The sequence below is a fragment of the Trachemys scripta genome, chromosome 4 (genome assembly GCF_013100865.1).
Source record: "Trachemys scripta elegans isolate TJP31775 chromosome 4, CAS_Tse_1.0, whole genome shotgun sequence".
Lineage (NCBI taxonomy): Eukaryota > Metazoa > Chordata > Testudines > Emydidae > Trachemys > Trachemys scripta.
The window spans coordinates 59,712,495-59,734,398 of NC_048301.1; the positions used below are offsets into that span (position 1 = coordinate 59,712,495).

Consider the following 21,904-nt stretch of genomic DNA (forward strand, 5'->3'; position numbering starts at 1 on the left):
TGTTGTACGGAAATTCGGTGGCCGCCATGTTGTACGGCAGAGGGTGTAGGGGCCACCATATTGTACTTGCGGAGTTCGGTTTGCCAGGAACCCAGGGCGCATGCGCAAGAACAGGCGGTTAGGTTTGAATAGTGAAGCGGCGGCCTCGGCCGAGCCTAATGGGCGCAGCGGCAGTAAGCGGCGGTGACGGCGGCGAGGAGGCGTTGGTGCCTTGAGGGCTGGATTTGGAGCGGAGCCGCGGAGGGTGAGGAGTCCTTAATGGCGGCGGCCCCCGAGGGGCCGGGAGCGGGCTCTGCGGGGGGCCGGCGCGGAGAGAGGTGGGAGGGCGCGGGCCCGGCTCGGGTACGTGCAGGGAGGGCGGGTCACATGAGAGCTCCCCCCGACACCGGCTGCTGGACCCGCTCGGACACCCGCCGCGCCGCCGCTCTGTGTAGGGCGGGAGGGTCTCTGACAGGGCGGGGGCTCCTTGGAGCCCGATGGGCCCCTCTCCCGGTCTGGGGCTGAGGGCGGATCGCCTCCCGATCCTCTGTGTGTCGTGAGGTGACGGTAACTGTCTCATTGAAAGTCTTACAAGAGGTCTTCGCAGTGGGGTTAGGGGGAAAGCCGAGATCTCGGGGTCCCGCACATGCAGGTCTGTGCAGCGCAGCGCAGCGGTCTGCAGATGCTAAGCGTTCCGTTTTAAAACACTTCTTTTTCCATTGCGAACACGGCCATCACCACTGATCGAAACCTGTTCTCAGCCAAACAGCAGCAGTTTTGGGGGACCCCAGTGCAGCTGTCCCACTAGTAAGTTTTGGGACCATTTGCATGCTAACGTTCTTAAGCACAGACAGTCGTTTTTTACAGCTATTTTGTACCAGTATTTTGTTCCTCCCCCTTCTTAGGCCACATCTACACTAGAAACTTTTGTTGGTATGCGTTATTTCTAAGCAGAATTGTGTAGTAGTAGAATGTCAGTAGCAAGGCATAGGGCCTTTATTACAAAGGATATTTTCAGCAGTGAAGTGGAATAGGAGAGAATTCCAATGCTTTAATGATAGCTAAAAATAGCAGTATAGTTGGGGTAGCATGGGTGGGAGCTCCCAGCACAAGCCAACCTGGACTCCGAGTACATTCTCGGGATGTTAGCTTGAACCATCACCCATGCTTCCTTGGCTACAGTGCTGTTTTTAGCGTGTAACTCCAGCAGAGCAAGCATGGGTATATCTATGCGAGCTGGGAATCACAGCTCTCAGCTCAAATGTAGACATACCTTTAGGATAAAGGAGTTGTAAAAGGACATAAAGTGGTTCTTAAATTGTACACATGTGGTATTCTTTCTGGGGAGTTGACTGAGTGTTTGAGTGTATCCCGGGATCTGGCACCTGTTGAATCTTATAGTGCCAAGGGCCATTGTGAATTTGAGCAGTGCCTCAATATTCACAAGGAGGGTAAAGGGATGGTGGTGTGAGGAACCACACCCCCCTTTTGTCCTTTAATAGTGTTATATGGAATCCTGTGGGTGAGAGAGAATGGGTTGTAAAAGGAGGTGAAGAGCTTGTATGTTTCTGCCACTGTGGTGTTGGCAGACTGAAAGTATGTGTGTTAACAGGAGTAGATGAAAGAGGGCTGAATTAAGGTTGCATAGGCAACCTTAACTTAACATTTCCTGGCTTGCAGATGTTTGAGTTGTGCTCAAGTCAGCATTCTGCAAAGGGATGACCTACTGTGAAGCAACCTTAACCCCGTGTTAACATAGTTTTTCGCCACTGAATTTCCTATTTCTTTAAACACGATAAGCTATGTTGTTGATAGGAGTTAGTAGTTATTTAAGTAGTTGTACTTATCATGTTCTGCAATTAGCATGCTAAGCCAGCTGCCCTTTCACCCCAAACATACATCACCTGTGCCCCACCAGTCCAGCTTTGGCACACCTCTTGAGCCAGGCCAGTTTTATGTTTGAGAGAGAGATTCTCTGACCTCTGTCCAATAGATGTACCCCATATCCGGGAGACACTGAGATATCAGAGCTAGTAATATTTCTATGTCATATAGTACACATTTCCAGTCAGCCATGAACCCTCCAATTTCCCAATCAATATACTTCCAACACGTATTAATAACTTTCATCCCGTGTTGGGATGTGCTGACAGGGCTGTGGGATGCAGGAAGCTTAGGGTGCAGGGGACTGGGATGCACTGGCAGAGCTTTGAGGTGCAGGGGACTGGGGTGAATTGGTAATGCAGGAGGTTGGCGGGCACTGGCAGAGCTGGGGTGCAGGAGAGTTGGGGTGATATTAGGAAAGGGATAGAAAATAAGACAAAGTACAATGACACTATATAAATCCACGGTATGCCCACACCTTGAATACTGTGTCGAGTTCTGGTCACCTCATCTCAAAAAGGATGTGGGACTGGAAAATGTTCAGAGAAGGGCAACAAAGATGATCGGGGTATGCAATGGCTTCCATATGAGGAGAGACTGAAAAAAATTAGGGCTGTTCAGCTTAGAAAAGGGATAATTGAGGGGATATATGATAGAGGTCTATAAAATCATGAATGGGGTGGAAAAAGTGAACAGAGAAATGTTATTTACCCTTTCTCACAATACAAAAACCAGGAGTCCCTTGATGAAATTAACAGGCAGTAGGTTTACTACAAGTAAGAGGAAATACTTTTTCTCACAATGCACAATTAACCTGTCGGACTTATTGCCATGGGATGTTGTGATAGCCAAAAATATAACTGGGTGGGGGGGGGAACTAGACAAGTTCCTGGAGGATAGGTGCATAAATGGCTATTAGCCAAGATGGTCAGGGATGTAGCCCCATGCCTGGAGTGACCCTTAACTTCTGACTGCCAGAAGTCAAGAGAGGAAGGCGGAGTGGATCTCTCCAAAATTGCCCTGTTCTGTACATTCCCCCTGAAACTTTGGTATTAGCTACTGTTGGAGACTGTATACGGGGCTAGGTGGACCATTGGTCTGACCCGGTATGGTAGCTCTTACGTTTTTATTAGTACCTCTCAGTTTTAACAGTACAAGGCAGCAAAAGAAAACCATTTGGTGATGGGGGCTTTAATTCAGGAACCCCTGGGTCAAATGACCCCAAATTTGGATCACTAACGCTACCCTGTCCTCTCTTGAGGCACACCAAATTTCAAAGCAATCTAGAATTTGGATTCTAGAGCACTTACAAAAGTCAAGTTTTAAGCATTTATAATGCAAGGAATTGAACTCTAGCTGTTTTTCTAGTATTGGCACATGCACAGTGTAAAAATGTACATTTTCTTAAATACTACTCTCAATTTGGATCCCCCAAAGATTTAGTGAATGCCATACAATACCTTGGGCAAAACTTGACAGATGAGACAATTTTGATCCACATTGCATCAATAGTTTGACTTGTAGCTCTGGCAAAAAAAAATTAAAAAAAAAAAAAAATCCTAGAAACTTTTCAACTCTTCTGTAACTCCTAGCTTAAATGACTCCAACTTTTTGAATCCCTAACCCTGCCCTGCACCTCCTGAGGCATGCCAAACTTCAAAGAAATCCAGCTAAGCATGTTGATTTTAGAGCAGTGGTTCTCAAAGCCGGTCTGCCGCTTGTTCAGGGAAAGCCCCTGGCGGGCCGGGCCCATTTGTTTACCTGCCGCGTCCGCAGGTTTGGCTGATTGTGGCTCCCACTGCTCCAGGCCAATAGGGGCTGCAGGAAGCGGCGCGGGCTGAGGCTTAATGTGATTTCCCTATTGCTTTGACTCTTAGCTGTTTTTTGGATTTTAATGTTGGTTGTTTGTTACAGGAAAAGCACGGCCTTCAGAAATGGACAGGATTTATTCGGAATCAAATGAGGAAAAGTAAGTGGAAGCTTCCAGCTGAGAATTTTAAGGTGCCATACGTTGTTTTGTTTTAGTGGATAAAGATGAATTATTTCCTGTCCTTGGCCCTACACACAGCAGCTGTCCCCAGAGTCGCTAACATCTCCATTAAATCCAAAGGACAGAGGGAGCTTCATTGGTACAATAAGGGAAAGTTCTACAAATATTTCATAGCAGTATGTTTTTTGAGGTGTGTTAGGGTTCCCTCCCCACTCTGAACTCTGGGGTACAGATGTGGGGACCCTCATGAAAGACCCCCTAAGCTTATTTCTACCAGCTTAGGTTAAAAACTTCCCCAAGGCACAAATCCTTCCTTGTCCTTGGATGAGTACTGCTGCCACCACCGACTGAGTTAGACAAAGATTCAGGAAAAGAACCACTTGGAGTTCCTGTTTCCCCAAAATATTCCCCCAAGCCCTTTCACCCCCTTTCCTGGGAAGGCTTGAGAGTAACCAAGGTGAGCACAGATCAGACCCTTGGGTTTTTAGGATACTAAACATCCAATCAGATTCTTAAAAAACAGAACTTTATTATAAAGAAAAAGTAAAAGAAGCACCTCTATAAAATCAGGATGGAAGGTAATTTACAGGTTCAAAACACAGAGGATTTCCCCTCTAGGCAAAACTTTAAAGTTACAAAAACAGGGATAAACCTCCCTCTTAGCACGGGGAAAATTCACAAGCTAAAACAAAAGATAATCTAATGCATTTCCTTGCTATTACTTACTATTTCTGTACTATTAGATGCTTAATTCAGATATGGCTTTGGGAGATGTATTTTCCCTGCCCTGGTTCCTCGCTGACCCGGAGAGAAGACAAAGGAACACAAAATAAAAATCTTCCCCAACAGATTTGAAAGTATCTTCTCCCTTTATTGGTCCTTTTGGTCAGGTGCCAACCAGGTTATTTGAGCTTCTTAACCCTTTACAGGTAAAGGAGGGATTAACCCTTTACAGGGTAAGGAGGCATTTTATGCTACCTGTAGCTGTATGTTTATGACAAGGTGTCATCAGAAAAAAAAAAAAAGGGGGGTGTGGAGGGAAGGCGAGGCACAGCACTATATTTTCCAGAACTTCTTTTCTGCTCTCTAGTATTGGGATCAGTTCTCCCAAGAGGGCTTGGATTGAATTATTTTCTAAACATAAATATAATGAAATCCTGCCCATTTTAGAAACTTCTTGTTAAAGATAGTGTCATTGAAGAACGACATCCCTTGTGTGGGTTTACACGCTAACAGTTTTTCTTTTCTCTCAGTGATCATACAGAACGCATCAGAAGGCAAAGGCGTTCCTCGGTGAGTGTGACTTTGAATAAGTTCTATCAGTAGTGGAAGCTGGTATAGATGAGCCTGCTTTTCTCCCTAGCATACGGAAAATCCTCAGAGTCAAAAAAGAATGAGTCAGCTGGGTTTGCCTACCCATCTCTTTCTGATAGTCATTCTAGTTGCTTTTATAGTGCAGTCTGGCCACTTACTCAGTAAGCATCTACATTAAAATGTCGCTCCTGCCAATGTAAGTCGCCCACTACATCAATTTAATAACGCCACTTCTGTGAAAGTGGAGTGCTTAAGTTGATGTAGTTAAGTCAATGCAGTGTCTGTGTAGACCAGGGATTGACAACCTTTGGCACGCGGCCTGTCAGGTAAATCCGCTGACAGGCTGGGACGGTTTGTTTACCTGCAGCATCTGCAGGTTTGCTGATTGCAGTTCCCACTGGCCACGGTTCACTGTTCCAGGCCAATGGGGGCTGCAGGAAGCAGTGGCCAGCACATCCCACGGCCCATGCCGCTTCCCGGAGCTCCCATTAACTTGGAATGACAAACTGCGGCCAGTAGGAGCTGCGATAGGCTGGACCTGCAGATGCCGCAGGTAAACAAACCGTCCCGGCCAGTCAGCAGATTTCCCTGATGGGCCACGTGCCAAAGGTTGCCGATCCCTGGTGTAAGCACTGTGCTGCTTACATCGCCCTTTGCCACCAGGGGCTGACAGCCAGAGCCCACTGCTGCCCTCCCAGTGAGGAGGTGGGGATGGGGAGGAGAGCCAGAACCTCACCTCTGCTTTCCAGTGACGATTTGAGGGGAGGTGGGGAGGAGAGCCTGAGCTGGGGTGGCCTCCCAGTGAGGGATTGAGGAGGGGTAAGAGGGGAAGGAGAGTTGGACCCCTGCCGCCACCTCTTGGTGAAGGACTTGGGTGTGTGTATGTATGTGGAAGGACAGCCTGAGCTTCTTCTATCTCCTGGTGAGGAATTTGGGGAGGATGGAGGGAGAGTCTGAGCCCAGGTGGCAGGGCTCGGGCTGTCAGTGCCCCACACTGTCAGTTAAATCCGTGCAAGTGCTCCTGATGAGGATGCGCACTGCCGACAGGAGGAGCATAGTGTGGACATTAAAAATCAAATTAATTATTGTGGTGGCTGTATGTTGACTTAATTTTGTAGTGTAGATATGTCCTCTGTGTTCTCCACAGCATACTGAAATAGCCGTTCGGTGGATATACTGGTAGATCGGACAACTATTTAATGGTCCATATGTTGCATCATGGAAGAGGATGGAAGCATTGCTATTAACAAAGTGACGTCACACAGTTTGACACGGTTTCTGTGGAAAGATTTATAATTTTAAGAAAAAACATACATGGGTTCATCTAGTATCTTTCTGACAAAAGTGAAAGAACTCATTATTGAAAGGGACAGCCTGATGTTCCTTATTGTCTAATAGAAGAATTGGAAGTGCTTAAAACAGTGAAATGAAACATATGCTCAGAAATTCAGTGTGAGCTCTCTGCCTGAGATGTACATCTTGTATGATTGCTTTAAAAATTCCTAAGAGGTTTTAAGAGTTGCTGCACTTTCATCTTCCTTTGGTCATTAACATCTCTTTACAAAAATCTTATCTTCTGCACCAGTGTGCAATACCAAATTAACCTTACTGTTTCATCCATTTTCTAATGTCCCAATCCAGCACACTACTTTTCTCAGGTGGAGTTTTGTACTGTCTTGCTTTTTGGAAACTGTCATTTGTGGTACGTGAAGTTCTAGAAATCAGGACGCAGCAGCAAAGTGTGTGCTTGATTAGCATTCTGATCATAGTAGAGGAGAGGAGAAAGATGGTTTGTATTGGAACATGTTACTCATTTGTTAGCTTTCCTGAGTGCCTGATCTTTTGTAGGAGACCAATTGTTGAAGCTGCAGAAATCATCTTCTCAACTATTATAAATATTTCCTTTTAGATTTTAAAAGCTCCGCGGAGTCCTCTCAAGGACCTTGGGAGTGGGAATGAATTCACTCAGGTAGGCATTAACCCTTTACTTGTCAATATTTTTGACGACTGCAGTCTGTTCTGAACAAATGTCATTGATTGAGTCACCTCACTGGTACAGCTGCACATGTAGAAAATCTTGTTATAACTGCTCAAGAATATGAATGCTTCAGTTGCTAAAATTCTGTGGACTTCCTCTAACATTTATCTGATATTTTGTATGCTAACTAAAGTGTTTATTCCAGTCAGTTTTTTATTTTTTGTGTTTTAGTTAACAAAAGCAAACTTACTTAAAGTAAAAGGAGAGGGACAAGAACAATAATTAACAATTAGTAGATATTACTTGCTTTTGTTACAGTCCATAAGACTTACAGTTTTAAGGCTGATTAGTGTTTATAGACTATTGTGGCAGTTAAAATGATTTTACACATGTAAAGCTAAAATTAACTTATTAAAAACTAGGCAGCAAACTCTCTATTTAAGGTAAAGGTTAACAAACATTAATATTTTCATTTTATACAGAGTAACTTTTAGTACATGATTTAGTTCAAGTATACGTCTGCCACCCCATAGTACGTGTGGAGATAGTCCCAGCCATTCTACAAGTTTGTAATACACTCCTTTAAATCTGTGCTCTAGGATATACATGGACTACGCTGTTCATTACACTATGATAAATATGAATGTGGAAAATTTAACTTACTCACCAGAAAGCGTTTGCTGTGTATATGTGGTTTTCATTGATCACAGAATCTAAATTTTCAATTGTTTGCTTGTCCCATTTTTCACTGAGGAATACAAGAAAGATATACAGGATGCCAATATTTGACCTTTGAGCTTTTGAATGTGGCTAATTAGTTTCTGTTTCTTACTTTTATGGTCTATTTACTTAATCACTATGTTGGCCATTTTTCTTTGTTTCTTCAACTCCTCTATTCAAAATACTCCTGTCTAGCCAACAGTCTCCTCCTGTATCATGTAGAGTAGGGTTTTCAACCTGTGGTCCGCGGACTCCCGTGGGATCTTCAGACTACGTTTAAGAGGTCTGCAAAAGGTTGTTGTTACCACAGAACGGTGGTTTTCAACCTGTGGTTCATGAGCCTTTGGGGATCCACAAACTGTCTAAGATTTCCAAAGGGGGTACATACCTCCATTTGAAATGTTTTAGGGGTCCGCAAATGAAAAAGGGCAAGGCACAGAGGCACTATTGATCAGGCTGTTCATCTTCATATTTAGTCAGTGGCAAGAGCAATTACAATGAGTCTTAATGAATGTCAGTCAGCATATGTTTACTGTAAGTGAACAAAAGGTGAATGTTTTCCAACAGTATATGCAAATAAGGCCTGAGATACTTACATACAGTACATATGCCAAATCTGGTCAAGTGTGAAGAACAGCTCATAATCCACCTTGTTAGGGATCTTCCCAACAACAGATGTCTCCTTAAACTATCAAGGTTTTTGTTAAGATAGATGTTGATCAATGTAACTCCATCATTTCTTAGCAGTTTGACTTTACTCACAATTGCTCACGTTGCTGGCATTGTTTACGATTTTTGAAATGTATTTAGAAGAATTCCACGGAATTAGTCTTGTTGCAGGTATATAATCTGGACCCTGTCATGTAAGTCTTCTGTATATTCCCTTAAATAAGTGATCCTCAACCTTGCTGAGATTCAGAGCCGCTGGATCTGTGAATGGAGTCAGAGAGCCATAGAGCTGTGAAGTTCTAACATTCCATTGCACTGTTTACCTTGTGACAGTGTCATCACAGTGATGCAATACGAACAGTGCTATTGCAAGACACTGTGCTGTGGTTATTTTATGATTCTTTGATACATCTCTTCCCACAGTAATGAGGATGGTGAATCTTTGTTTCTTCCCATCCTTCTTGGCTACTTGGTAGGATTGAGAGAAATTCTGTAAATCCCTTGCTCAGGACCATATGCATTTTCTAGTGTGTCAGGCAGTATGAGAAACACTCCCTGTCAGTAGTGCTCTACTTACTGTGCCTGAGAGATGACTGACTTTTGAGAGGAAGACTCCACAATAGCTGCTTGCTCTAGGGTGGGGATCTGTAGGTTAGGGAAAGGGAAGTCTGAGAAAAGCTGCAGATGGAATTCCTGTTTTTCTAGCTAAATTAGGCCTGGCTATATTGAAATCTGAAACTGTGCATCAGACATATCATATTAGCATGGAGAATAGTTAATGCAGAAGATGTACTTTAAGGGCTGCATCCTTAAGTCTAATTGGTTCTCTACTGCATGACTTTGTGGATTATATGTGAACTCCAGTTTTTGTGCTCTGATGAGCTGTTAAAGATGATAGTAAATGCATTTTATGTATTGTGCGCCCATCTTTTCCAAGGAATGGTTTGCTGGTTTATATGGAATAAGATTAACAGTCACCTGTAAATCATATTGTTGTCCTCTCTCTATCTTTAGGATTATGACACTGAGAAGCGTCGGAAGAACTCTCGCCGTGTCAGCTTTGCAGATACCATAAAGTACGTTTAATCTGAAGGTTGCTGATCTACAGATTATGTATAAATATACATCCCAGGCAGTGAACTGGTGGCCAGTGAAACTGATAGGTTTGCATAAATGCATGAGAATTCAAGTGAAGGAACTGACTATTATTGGTGGCGGGAGTAAATTGAAAGTCAGAGACCTCAGGAATTTGAAGAGATCTATAACCCATTCTTCTGCCTGTCTTGAAAAGAAGGCAAAAGGGAAGATGTTATAACTAGAATTTTTTGGTTGTGTCATTAATTCACTTTCGTGGCTTTCATTTTAAGTCCAATAAAGATAATTTCCCATGGGAAGTTGGAGGTAGATTCAGGAAGTTCTTGTCTTTCTGAGCACTTGTGTTCAGGTATTTTGCAGAACATACAATATAGAGAAGGGCTGAAATCAAAAGCGATTTTTTTTAACTTGGTTTTAAACAGAACATCTTTTGTTCTAGTAGAAATAATTTTGTGTAGTTTATACAATGGCTATTCTGTTCTTTGTTTCAGAGTTTTCCAGACAGATCTTCAAATTAATGTGGTAGAGCCAGAAAATACAGGTAAATACTCATTTCTCTTTCAATTATAGGGTCTACAGATCTGTTGGCCAGTGGGTTTTCAGCGTGCGTGCAGCTACATAAGCAGAACTAGACCTGTCAATCACTGACTGATAGGGAAGGGCGGGGCCAAGCGTCAGTGACTGACAGGTCTGATTCAGCCTATGTAGCTGCATGCAGGCTGAGAGCCAATTAGTTAACAGTTTTGTAGATCATGTAACTAAGAGAGGAAACTTTTGATAGATCAAAATAAATGTTTCTATTTTATATATTTAGCCATTTGTATTCAATTTCTACAGACCCAGCAGAATATCCTTCTATCTACTCCCAGCTCCCAAAAGTTTGTGTAGCAAGTACCTGAAAAGAGTTAACAGAACTTCAAGCTGTTCTGTTCTGTTCTTCTGGTTTTCTGACTGTGAGAGGGCACAACAAAAGTCAGAAAGAGTAGAACACCTTTTTCCTGCAGTTAATTCCTATCTCTGAATGTCTTGATGTCGCTTTTCATATTGTTGCTTTAATATTTGTATTCTCATTTTATTTTTAGAGAGCGCAGCAAATATAAGGAATCAAATCCTATTTAACCAGTAAGTTTGGAAAATTGCTTTTTTGCACACCTTAAGAGCTGTGCTCTGAGGGAGGAAAGTTCCTTGCATGATACAACCATCAAAATTAATGTTTCTCTCAAAAACAAAATTAAACATGGCATACTCTTATTTTAAAAATTAGTTTAGGGGGTTTAGCTTGGTTATGGAAACAATAATCTTGAAGAAAGCACATGTTCAGTTCAACCACTCAGAATAATAAGGCTGTATGGGTCATGGTATTCACCACTAGTCATAGCTCCCAAAGAATGTAGAACAGTTTCTTCTTCAAGCTTTCTGCTGCTAGTGATGTTTAATTCTATGAAGATAGTGGAAGTCTTTAGAAAATAACAAAGCCTAGATTTTTCCCAAAGATTTTTAAAGGATGGACAGAAATAAGACCTGTATGTTTCAAAGGCTTCTACTCCCTATGCAGTACCACAGTGGTGGTATTTGCACTTCAAAAAACAATTAATGGGACAGGGAAGATAGTTTGGATCATATCTATACTAGATAAAAATATTTTTAACATGTTAGCTCTTTGAGGTGAACCCTATTGAGTTTACTAATTCATGCTAAAAATACACCTCTTTTCATAGTGAAGACAAGCCCATGGAATCTGGGCTCTAAGGCCTTGTCTAGATGAGGGGGAATGTGGTGGTGTTTTAAAAAAATATTAGTGTGATTTTGATTAAAGTGTTTAAAACATATTGATGCATGTCGTGAATGTAGAGTTTGATGCCTTTAAAACATTTTAGTTGGTGAGGGAGGAGCTTAGGATTGGCTACGAACAGCTAACATTTTTAAAGGCGTCAAGCCCTGTCTAGGTACTAACATGCTTTAAACCAATCCTCGTCCCACCTCCCCCCCCTTCATTGCGCTAAAGTCTATCAGTCCTGAAAGAGCAGTAAAGGACACCGAAAGGAGGGGGCATCAGAAGTCACACTGAGAAGTGTTCACTTGATACTCCCCTTTCCCCTGAGATGGAATGACTGGAGCCTTTTAGTTTACAGAAGATTGAACTCAAACTGCCTTATAGCTCATTGGGATAAGAAGGGGATAACCTAAATCAGAAGGTCTGGGCTTAGAATGAGGAATTAATTTTAGCCCTTCTCTCTTCCTCAGTGGCAAATAATAATTCACCAGTATGCAAAATATTTGGGATGCTCACTTCTTGTTATAGTACTGAAATAAGAGCCCTGTGTTTTGAAATCTTTTACTAAACTGTTTATGTAAAACTACTTTTTGTTTTAGAAATGAAGGGCCTGAAACTGTTCAGTGCGAGATTACTGGTAAGTTTGAAAGTAGATTTCTTTATTAACAAGTTACTTTTGTCCAAAACTGCTTATTGTGAAAAAGGATGTGAGCGGTCCTGGAACAGTCTGTCTGTTAATGAAGAGAACTGTTGTGTAACTGGGGTTTTTGCCCCATAAACTGCTTGGCAAGCATCCTGCTGTAGGACCTCAGCTACTTCCTCACAAGAGACTGATGAAAACTTATTTCAGGGTATATTTGTCTTAGTTGGCTGTATTTTTGTTCAGTCCACACTCAGTTACTGATACATGTAGAGTAAGTTCACAGATCCCCATTTCCTATGATCCCAAACTCAATGGATGCAATACTTTTTTCTCTTAAAAGGGATGGACACTTTGCTTCATGCCCCAATCCAGACACCAGTGCAGCAGACTGAGGTATGTGAATACTTTCACTCTTTCATGCTGAGAATATTTGGGTCCAAAATCTATTGCATTCATTTGTGTAGGAAGTTGTGATCTCAGGGTATGCAGAAGAGACTTTTGTGCCAACTGCCTTTTCATAGCTAGGAGAGCTCACCCATGCTTTTCTCATCTAGTGATCTTCTTTTGAAGATTGAGGCAAGAATAGATACATTAACCCATTATCCCTGTGGCCACTGCATTGTTCTAGAAAGATAGTAAACAGTTGGTGTTTGAGCGTGTCTCTGTAGTTTACCCTACTGACTCAGGCAGTGAAAAGCCCAACCTTGCAGCTAATCTTATTGTAATCATGGTTGGTCATGGTAAATCATTGAGTTTGTGTGTTGTTACACTTCACTCATGCATCCTGGGAGGATGTAACCCAGTGTTGTGGAACATGCTCATGCTTCTTTTTTTTCAAGACAGACATTTGCCAAGATACTTGCTGCTGTTGCAATGCCATTTGACTTTTTTTAGACTAGGATTTAATGATGGGTTATCTAATACAAACTAACTAAAATGTTCTAAAGTCTAGTGTAGACAAAGCAGTGTATACCTTAACACATGCTAAACTGGTCAAGTTAAAGCCTAGACTCGTGATCGTTTTAGAAAAGCCCAAACAGATTATGCTTCTTCTAGCATACTGCTTATTGCTTGCATTGCATAAAAGAATTGTACTTTAAATAAAGTGTGTATAGAATATTTTTCCTTGATGTACGCTTTATAAAATATGAGGACCCTGGTCAATTGTGGATCATTATTGGTCAGTTTTCTTTTACTACGTTTGGTTGTCTAAATCTTTTCTTCATTATCTTCTTGGTTGTGGGGAAAAAGAGTTGTATAACTTCCAGACCCCATTGCTGATATGAGCATACACATGCCAGCAACAAGGCAGGGCTTTTGATTGCAGCCAGGAAGAAAGGATTAGGCCACAACATATGACTGGAAAGAAAAATGGAACATTTTTGATCCATAACTGACCCAACTTTATGAATAAGGATCAGTGATCCAGCTATAATCTAAGCAAGATAGATCCAACATATTATAAGTTTATATATCACTGTAGAATTCTGAAGGAAACTCTTACTCTAAAATGTTACATAGCATTATGCTGTAATTATGGAGTCCTGTCTCTTTCCTTGAAGGTGTGTAAGCTTTCATTTTTAGCTACAGCTGTGTCTGTACTTGCTGCTCACCCAGAAGGTCAGATACAAGTGTATTTTTAAATAAATAAATAAAACTGGCCTTTATGCCACATTAATTGAGCCTTGTATTAACCAGAATAATTGATTTAGCACTTCTTGTAAATGTCAGTAACTTTCATTTCCTGTCCTTCATTAGTGGCATGATACAGACAACAATCAAATGAATAGAAACGACAGAACACTTATCTTTTTGGATGAAAATGAAATGGATATGACAGCTAGTCACACTGCAGTGATCACACGTAACCTTAAAAACAATGAAGAAATTGACAAACCTAGGAAAATAGACATCAAATCATTTTTAGCTGGGTTAACATCTAAAAACGAAGGGCCAGAAATGAACAAGGAATTTCGCTTTTTCTGTGATCCTACAAAGGCAAATGATGCATGTCCGTCTCTCCAACAGAAGCCAGACTTTGACCCAGTAAAGAAAATAGATTTCAGTGAATTCTTGACAAGCCTGAAGTCAAGTGAAATGTTTACCAGCCCCACTCTTGAAGGACCTGACAAGGAGAACCTGTTTTTTGTCCCTTCACAACTTCCAGAAAGTAGTGCATTTCCTCTAGGGGAGTGTGTATATTCCCATGCACAAGAGAACACCGGCAATGTGACTAGAATCTTCAGAGGACAAGATGATGGAATGGATATTACGAAGTGTCATATATCTAACATTAATACCATGTTCCCCAATACTTGTGAGGCCTTATCAAAGCAATTAGAATGTGGTGATGTAACTGTGGCTTGTGGAGATATGGATATGACTGCCAGCCAAACTGTAAAAATGTCCCTCACCAAAAATAACACATTCAACATTGAGAAACACAGTCAGACCATCAGAATGGATTTATCCGGTTTTGTGGCTGACCATTCTAGATTAAAGAGAACATATAACCATCAGTTGGTTGTTCCACAAGACCCCCAAAGATGTGTTGAAAAGAAAACTGTAAGTGTAGAAGATGAGGAGGGTATTACTCAAAACCATACTATCTTGATAGACAGTCACAAAGCATCACAGACCTCTAATCAAGGTTGCAGAACAAGGACTGGGGTTCCTGGATGTGTTTCTTTTGAGCCCGTCTTCCATGGTGATAAAACCATTGTCTTTTCCAGCTGTAATGATATGGAAGTTACTGGGAATTGTACAGTTGTAAACTGTAATGAAACTTCCAAGGCAACTGGCAAGTCTTGTTATGAAGCTTTTCAAAAACCAGGAAATGCCATCTCTTTGCTAATGGAAAAAACAGTTTCAAGAGATGACGACATGGACATTACAAAATGTCAAATAACTTCAGATAATCAAGTTCTCAGGCAATGTAAAAAGAATGCACACACAATATCTTTTGTGCCAGATAATGGAAGTGAAAAAGGCATCCAAAATCACAGAGCTGCTTCTGAGACTCTGGGGCTAGATTCAAGTGCAAATCCTGGTTCTTGGACTTCTAAGGGCACATTTCGACACAGCACAGTGACTTCTCTGCTCGTTTCACGGCCAAGTGACAAAACAGTAGTCTTCTCAGGGGAAGATATGGACTTGACTAGAAGTTATATTGCCAAGGATGTTGAAAAGGGCATTGCAAGTCAACTTCCTCCTGTCTCTGCTGATATGTTCACCTCTGTGAAATTCAAACCTCAAAGTTTTGGTAACAAATCTAGCTCTTCTAATTTAAATGAGCAGGAAGAAATGGAAATAACTAAATGTCATGCTGTAGTCATTGACAATCAAAACACTGGAATAACTACAAGCCAACAACAAATGCAGCCTAAAACTATTCCAGGAGAGAACTGGAACAAAGAAGTGAATGGAGCTGTAAGTCTTCTAAACCTTGACAAGGAAAATCCTCTTTCAGGAATGAGTGATCACATGGATATTAAAAGAAGTCATCCCAATCCCAAAACCATTATTTTTTCATCACAAGAGCAAGAGATGGAAGTCCCTAAAAGCCACAGCAGTGCCAGCAACAACTGTGTGCCGAAACCTTTGCAAAGGCAAAACTGTGAAATATCTCAACAATTGAGGAAAAGTCTAGTCAACCCTTCACTTGCCTATTCTAATGACAAAACTGTTGTTTTTCCAGATGATCAAAGTATGGATATAACCCGAAATCATACTGCTGCTCTTGACTTTGCTCCTATTCTAGTAGCACAAGAATATGAGAGTACACATATTCAGAACAGTGTAATATCTAAACCAAAACAACTACAAAATAAGACCCTCTTATTTTCTGGTGGTTCTGATATAGATATTACTAGAAGTCAGACTGCGGCAATAGAATGTGGGAGTTTCAGAATGAACTCAAATCAAAAGAATGACATTCCTGGAAATAAGCAAATTCCAGCCCTTGCTGTTCCAAGGTTTTCTTTCACTTCTGGTGATGAGGCCCTTCCCTCTGATATTAAAGGAAATGTGCATTTTGGGAAGACAGCAGGAATACACATTGACTCAAAAAATTCCAAATTGCAACAGCAAAGCCATACTATGGTAGCATTAAACAAGGTACTGTCAAACACTGCAAATCCTGAGAGACTTTCTTCAACTAGTAAAGCAGCTTCACTTTCTTCAAAACAGGACTTCACTAAAACAGCCAGAACATCGATGCCAGATACAAAAAATTCACAGATGGCTTCTCTTTTGGAAAAGTCAGTTGTTTTTTTCTCTGAGGAAAATATGGATTTGACTGGTAGCTGTGTAGTAAGTGTTCCTGATACAGTTTTAACAGAAAGAAAAGATACTTTATTTCCAAAGAAAAAGGAGTTGACCTCATGCCCTACCATTATAGCTGCAGATAGTGTGCAGCAACAAGGATGTGACCAATGCCCCTTAAAGCCATCGTCTCTTTCAAATGAGAAGACTGTCATATTTTCAGTGGATGATGATATGGAGATGTCTAAAAGTCACACAATGGCAACAGACAATAAAATTTACCTACAAGGCAAGAGTTCAAGTAATGGAATACCCTTAATCCCTGCAGATAAAACTGTTGTATTTACATACAATGATGACATGGAAATAACTAGACCCAACACTGTTGTAATTGATAAACCTATGGAAAAGGCTGCATCCCAGACTGTGCCAGAACTAGGTAAAGGGACTGGAAGGAAAAGTCTGATTGGCCCAACCAGTGAAAAGACTGTTGTGTTTTCACTGGGTGGTGAGAATGACATGGAGATCACAAAGAGCCATACAGCACCAATAAACCGTGAAATTGCCTCACAAGATGAGAGAGCACCTCAAACCCAGTCTGTAGTTCATGGAGATAAAATGGTGTTTGTATTTAATCAGGATGATATGGAAATAACTGAATCTCACACTATTGATAAAACTATGGAAAGAGTCATGCATGTGGATAGATTAAAACCGGATAAGTGGGTTGGACAGGAAGCTTTTTCAAATAGCAAAACAGTTGTGTTTGCAATGGGTGATGACATGGAGACCACTAAAATCCATACAGTGTCCTTAGATGATAAAATCGCCCTACAAGGTGAGCAAACCACCCACGTTGGTCCTGTTCTTCCTGTTAATGAAACCATTGTGTTTACATGTAACCAGGATAAGATGGATATCACTGCATCTCACACTGTTGCTATTAATAGTAATAATCTTAAAGGATCTGAGAACCAAGAAGTGTCAAGTAAAAGCCACCAGCAGCAGAATGTATGTAGAACATCGGCCCCTATCTGTGGAGAGAAAATGCATTTTATGCATGCAGAAGATTTGGGTAATGGATGCCACTCAGATTTTAGGGACAAACATGGACCAGATTTCCCTGCTTTATCAGTTTTAGTATTTACCTATAAAAAGGAAGAAACAGATACACTGAAAATCCACAATGTTGCCACGGAAAAGTCCATTGGTCCTGTCACTCTGTCACTTCCTGAAGTCACTTTGGATAATATTCAGGAACCACAGAATGTTATTAACCTTCCCAAGGGCAACTCAAGTTCTGTATACTGCCAGGATCTGAGAAAACAAGTAAAACCTAAATCAAAGAGAGTGTCTTTCAAGCTTCCAGAGAACCAAATAGAATCCCCAACTTACAAGAGTGAAAGTCAAAGAAAAGTTGCTGAGAATAGGCTCCTGGATGGTGATGAAGAAAATTGTAATGGTGTGTCCCAGGTTCAAATTCCAGTCCAGCAGTCTCACTTATCTAAGGAGATCACTGATAGTTTGAACAGGGGTGCACTTAATGTGTTGGATACTGGAAGTATAAACTTGAAAGATGATCCAGGGAAGTTGACTTCATCTAGACATGAACACAGACCCACAGAGTTAGACATTGATGGACCAGACACTGTTATACTTTCTTACAAAAAGACTAAGGAAAATGAGGGAGTGTCTGCTGAATGGGAAAAACTTACAAAAGATTCCCCAAAAGACTCTGAACAGACTAAGCAATTCTCCCAAGTCAATGACATTCCTGCAGAACAACTAGACCCCAGCCTTGTGTCTGAATTATCAGGTATTGTTAATATTTGTTCAAGGCTAAAAAATTGTAGAAGGAAGTCTGAAGTTGTCCCAGTCTCTCAAACTGCTGCTGTGTCTAATAGTGCTGAAACTTTTCCCAAATTGGCAACACAGCCAGAAGATCCTTTGAGCTTAGGAAAAGATGTTGAAAAGGAGCCCAATAATGCATTTTATATCAAAGAACAGGAAAATATATATTTTGAAACTGGAGATGCTCCTTTAGACACAACACATACAGATAAATGTCAAGTGAGAAAGCTACCCCTAGGTATCTTCCCGCCTAAATTGCCAAACAAAAAAAAATTCCACTGTTCCAAGTGTAGAAGACCTCAATGCCAAATCAGTGGGCGGAGTAGAAGCTCAGGTTCCAGAAATAAATTTAGTCACCAGCAAAACCTCCGACAACATCTATCCCATTGGAAGGCAGAACTTGAGCCCTTCTCAGTATATAGATGAGGAATTGCTTCCTACATGCCCAGAGGAAATGGATTCAGTTGAGTTTGTAAGTTATGAGCCCCTTGATGGAACCTGTAATGAGATGAACAAAAAAGAGATCTTTCACAATAAAAGCTATCCATTAGAGGAGCAAGAAACTTTCAGCAACCAGAAGAGAGCTTGGGAACAAGAGGAAGAGGAACTCCAGAAAGGAAAGAAGATCAAGAGGAGTGAGAGCTGGGATGGAGATAGCACAAAAGAACAGCGGGTGAGCCTAATCACTCAGTAATCAGAATGTGGTCAATTGTCCCAGGGCTTTAATTTCATTCTGCCTGAATTATAGGAGTGTGAATTAAAAAGTTTCTTAGTGTAGTCTTTACTCTTGGGTTTCTCTCAATCACCAGTTCATTAATGTTTATGGTTCTCTGCCTTTCCCCACTGTCTTTCCTGTCTTTTGCCTTAGCCACAAAATAAATTGATGTGTGGAACTCCCTACTGAAGTGAGAGGAATTTGGGATAACGGAGAGAGTACTGATTTTCATGCCAGTTTTAAAGCACCCACCCTTAATAGTTTCATGCTAATTCTTTCTTTGGTATGTGTTTATAGTCATCAGACTATTTGGCAGGGTCACATTGCTTCGTTAGCTTTTCCCTACATACCCAAACTTAGCAACATTTGTGTTTCTAGTAAGAAAGATGGAGCAGGATGTTGTTAATACTTAGAATTATGACCTGTTCTCCAGCAGATTTAACTTAATTCCTGCCAAATGCACAGGCAACCTTAATTATAGCATTTTTCAGTGCTTGAATTTGCAACCTTAATAATGTTCTTAGTTCTTTGTGTCTAATAGAGATTTAACTTAAACTGATTCCTTATCCAGGCTTAAATTGAGTTTGCCATGTCCACACAGGATTTTGCACAGATTTAATTAAATTGGTTTAAAATTATACCTTGAGTTAAACCACAGTGCAACTTGGAATGTAAACAAAGAATAAGTTATTGTCCTTGCCCTGAATAGCTTTAGCTGAGATAAGGCTCAACAAGTGAGGGACAAACAGCAGGAAGAAGGGATAGGGAGAACAAGGATAACAGTAATGAGGTCATGTGGTTATATAGACTAGTCGTAAGTCATGCCTTTATTTGGCTCTTTTTAATACCTTAGCTTTTTCTGTTTCTTTATTTTTAATTCCTGTACCTACTTTTATTTTTATAACTTTGCCTGGCTCTTTTCTAAAATTATATTTTTTAATTCCTTAGACTATTTCTGTAATGAGGGCAGGTGGGAGGCATGAAACAGAGCAAACTACAAAATAGTTAGCATTACCAGTTGCATACAAAACAAGGGGCAACTGACTGGTTGTCCTTGGAGGAGTGATGTTCTGGAGTGGGACTGAACTGGGGTTTTACTTCACAAAGAGTTGTGAGACTGTCCAAAAGCTGGAAAGGTGACTGCAGCCCCAGCTGCCAGAAGAGCTGGGAGTTAGACAGGTGGCTGGTGTGGCCTTTTGGTGGGATGCCTTACTATTTAGTACATATAAATAGGGCCCTACCATATTCATGGCCATGAAAAATGCGTCACAGACTGTGAAATCTGGTCTCTTGTGTGCTTTTACCCTATACTATACAGATTTCACGGTGGAGACCAACGTTTCTCAAATTGGGGGTCCTCACCCAAAAGGGAGTTGCAGGGGGGTCACAAGGTTATTTTGGGGGGGGGGTCACAGTATTGCCAACCTTACTTCTGCGCTGCCTTCAGAAGTGGGCAGCTGAAGACTGGCAGCTGTTGGCCGAGTGCCCACCTCTGAAGGCAGTGCCCCACCAGCAGCAGCACAGAAGTAAGGGTGGCAATACCACACATGCCACCCTTACTTCTGTGCTGCTGCTGGCGGCGGATCTGCCTTCAGACTTGGGCTCCCTGCCAGCAGCCGCTGCTCTCCAGCTGCCCAGCTCTGAAGACAGCGCCACCACCAGCAGCAGCACAGAAGTAAGGGTAGCAGTACCGCAAACCCCACTACAATAACCTTGCGATCTCCCCCCCCCCCCCCCAAACCCCTTTTTTGGGTCAAGGCCCCTATAATTCCAACACTGTGAAATTTCAGATTTAAATAGCTGAAATCAGGAAATTTATGACTTTTAAAATTATATGACTGTGAAATTGACCAAAATGGACCGTGAATTTGGTAGGGCCCTACATATAAATATGCAGACGCTAAACATGATTTGCTATGGAAAGTCACAACGTAGCTGTTATATAGCAAGTGTCGTAATAAATATCTGTTTTCTTAACGCTGTTTGATTTCAGGCTACCTCCAGCATCATTTTATCTCATACCCAAGCAGAAACTCATGAGGGTGAAAATCCTCCAAGTCTATCAGCTAAAAGCCTGGAGAGGACCAACTCTAGCAACAGCAGCTGTCTGGATTCTCTTAAAGCTGACATAGATCTTAGTAGTAAGACTCTCTTGGCAGTATTCACCTAAAACTGTTAACTTATTTCAGTTTTAATCAACTTAGTAGATAAGGGTCTCTTACCAGCATTTATTTTCTCTGGGAATGTTGCATGTCATGTAAGCTCTGTATGGTAATATGTATTAATCTTTTTCAGTTAAGATAGCTCTTTGATTCTGTGGATGAGTACAAATTGTAATGGCATTTTTCCTAAGAAGTGATTTAGAAAAAGCAGACTGTTGTTACTAGTTGAAGGAAGGCCTGCAATAATTTTTCTCTGTCCTCACCAGAAATGGTGGTTATATTCATAATAGAGAGGCTCAGGTGTCACAGATCAATTGAGATGACACAAGGGGAACATATAATAGAGAGAACTGAAGAAAATATAGATAAGTTTCTTTCATTTGATTATTCAGACCAATAAGATTTGAAAGTTGGAAATATACTTTGAACAGAAAATCGAATTAAAATGTAACTTAAAAACAAAAGCAGGCTTGAAATTTGAGAATGTTGGAGTTAAGATTCATAAGCAACTTAACTCTGATCCCATAACCCTTTTCACCACCAGCCTAATAAGTCATGTGAATAATATTCAAATGGTATTAGGATATATTCTAAAACATAAACATTAGAAACTTCATATCATTAACTACTAATGAACTTTCCTATTACCTCAAATTTCTCCAACAGTATTTCTTTGGCTGCTAAGCCCTGGTCTACATTATAAACTTATGTCAGTATAACTACATTACTGAGGGGTGTGGAAAATCCACAGCCCTGAGCGACATAGTTATACCGGCCTATAACTCCCAGTGTAGACAGCACTATGTCGACGGGAGGGTTTCTCCTGTCAACATAACTACTGCTTCTCAGGGAAGTGGAGTACCTACG

The 21,904-nt window shown here is 41.2% G+C and overlaps 1 protein-coding gene across 1 annotated transcript in view; it reads left to right on the forward strand.

Moving 5' to 3' along the window:
• Positions 1-157: 157 nt before the first annotated feature.
• Positions 158-21,904, forward strand: part of KNL1 (kinetochore scaffold 1) — a 48,046-nt gene continuing 26,299 nt past the window's right edge. The window contains 12 exon segments of the mRNA XM_034769283.1: positions 158-244; positions 3,778-3,832; positions 5,107-5,146; positions 7,077-7,136; positions 9,549-9,610; positions 10,121-10,170; positions 10,712-10,751; positions 12,003-12,040; positions 12,387-12,439; positions 13,805-18,424; positions 18,426-18,833; positions 20,869-21,016. Of these exon segments, the coding sequence (XP_034625174.1) occupies positions 3,798-3,832; positions 5,107-5,146; positions 7,077-7,136; positions 9,549-9,610; positions 10,121-10,170; positions 10,712-10,751; positions 12,003-12,040; positions 12,387-12,439; positions 13,805-18,424; positions 18,426-18,833; positions 20,869-21,016 (5,554 nt within the window). The 5' untranslated portion in view covers positions 158-244; positions 3,778-3,797.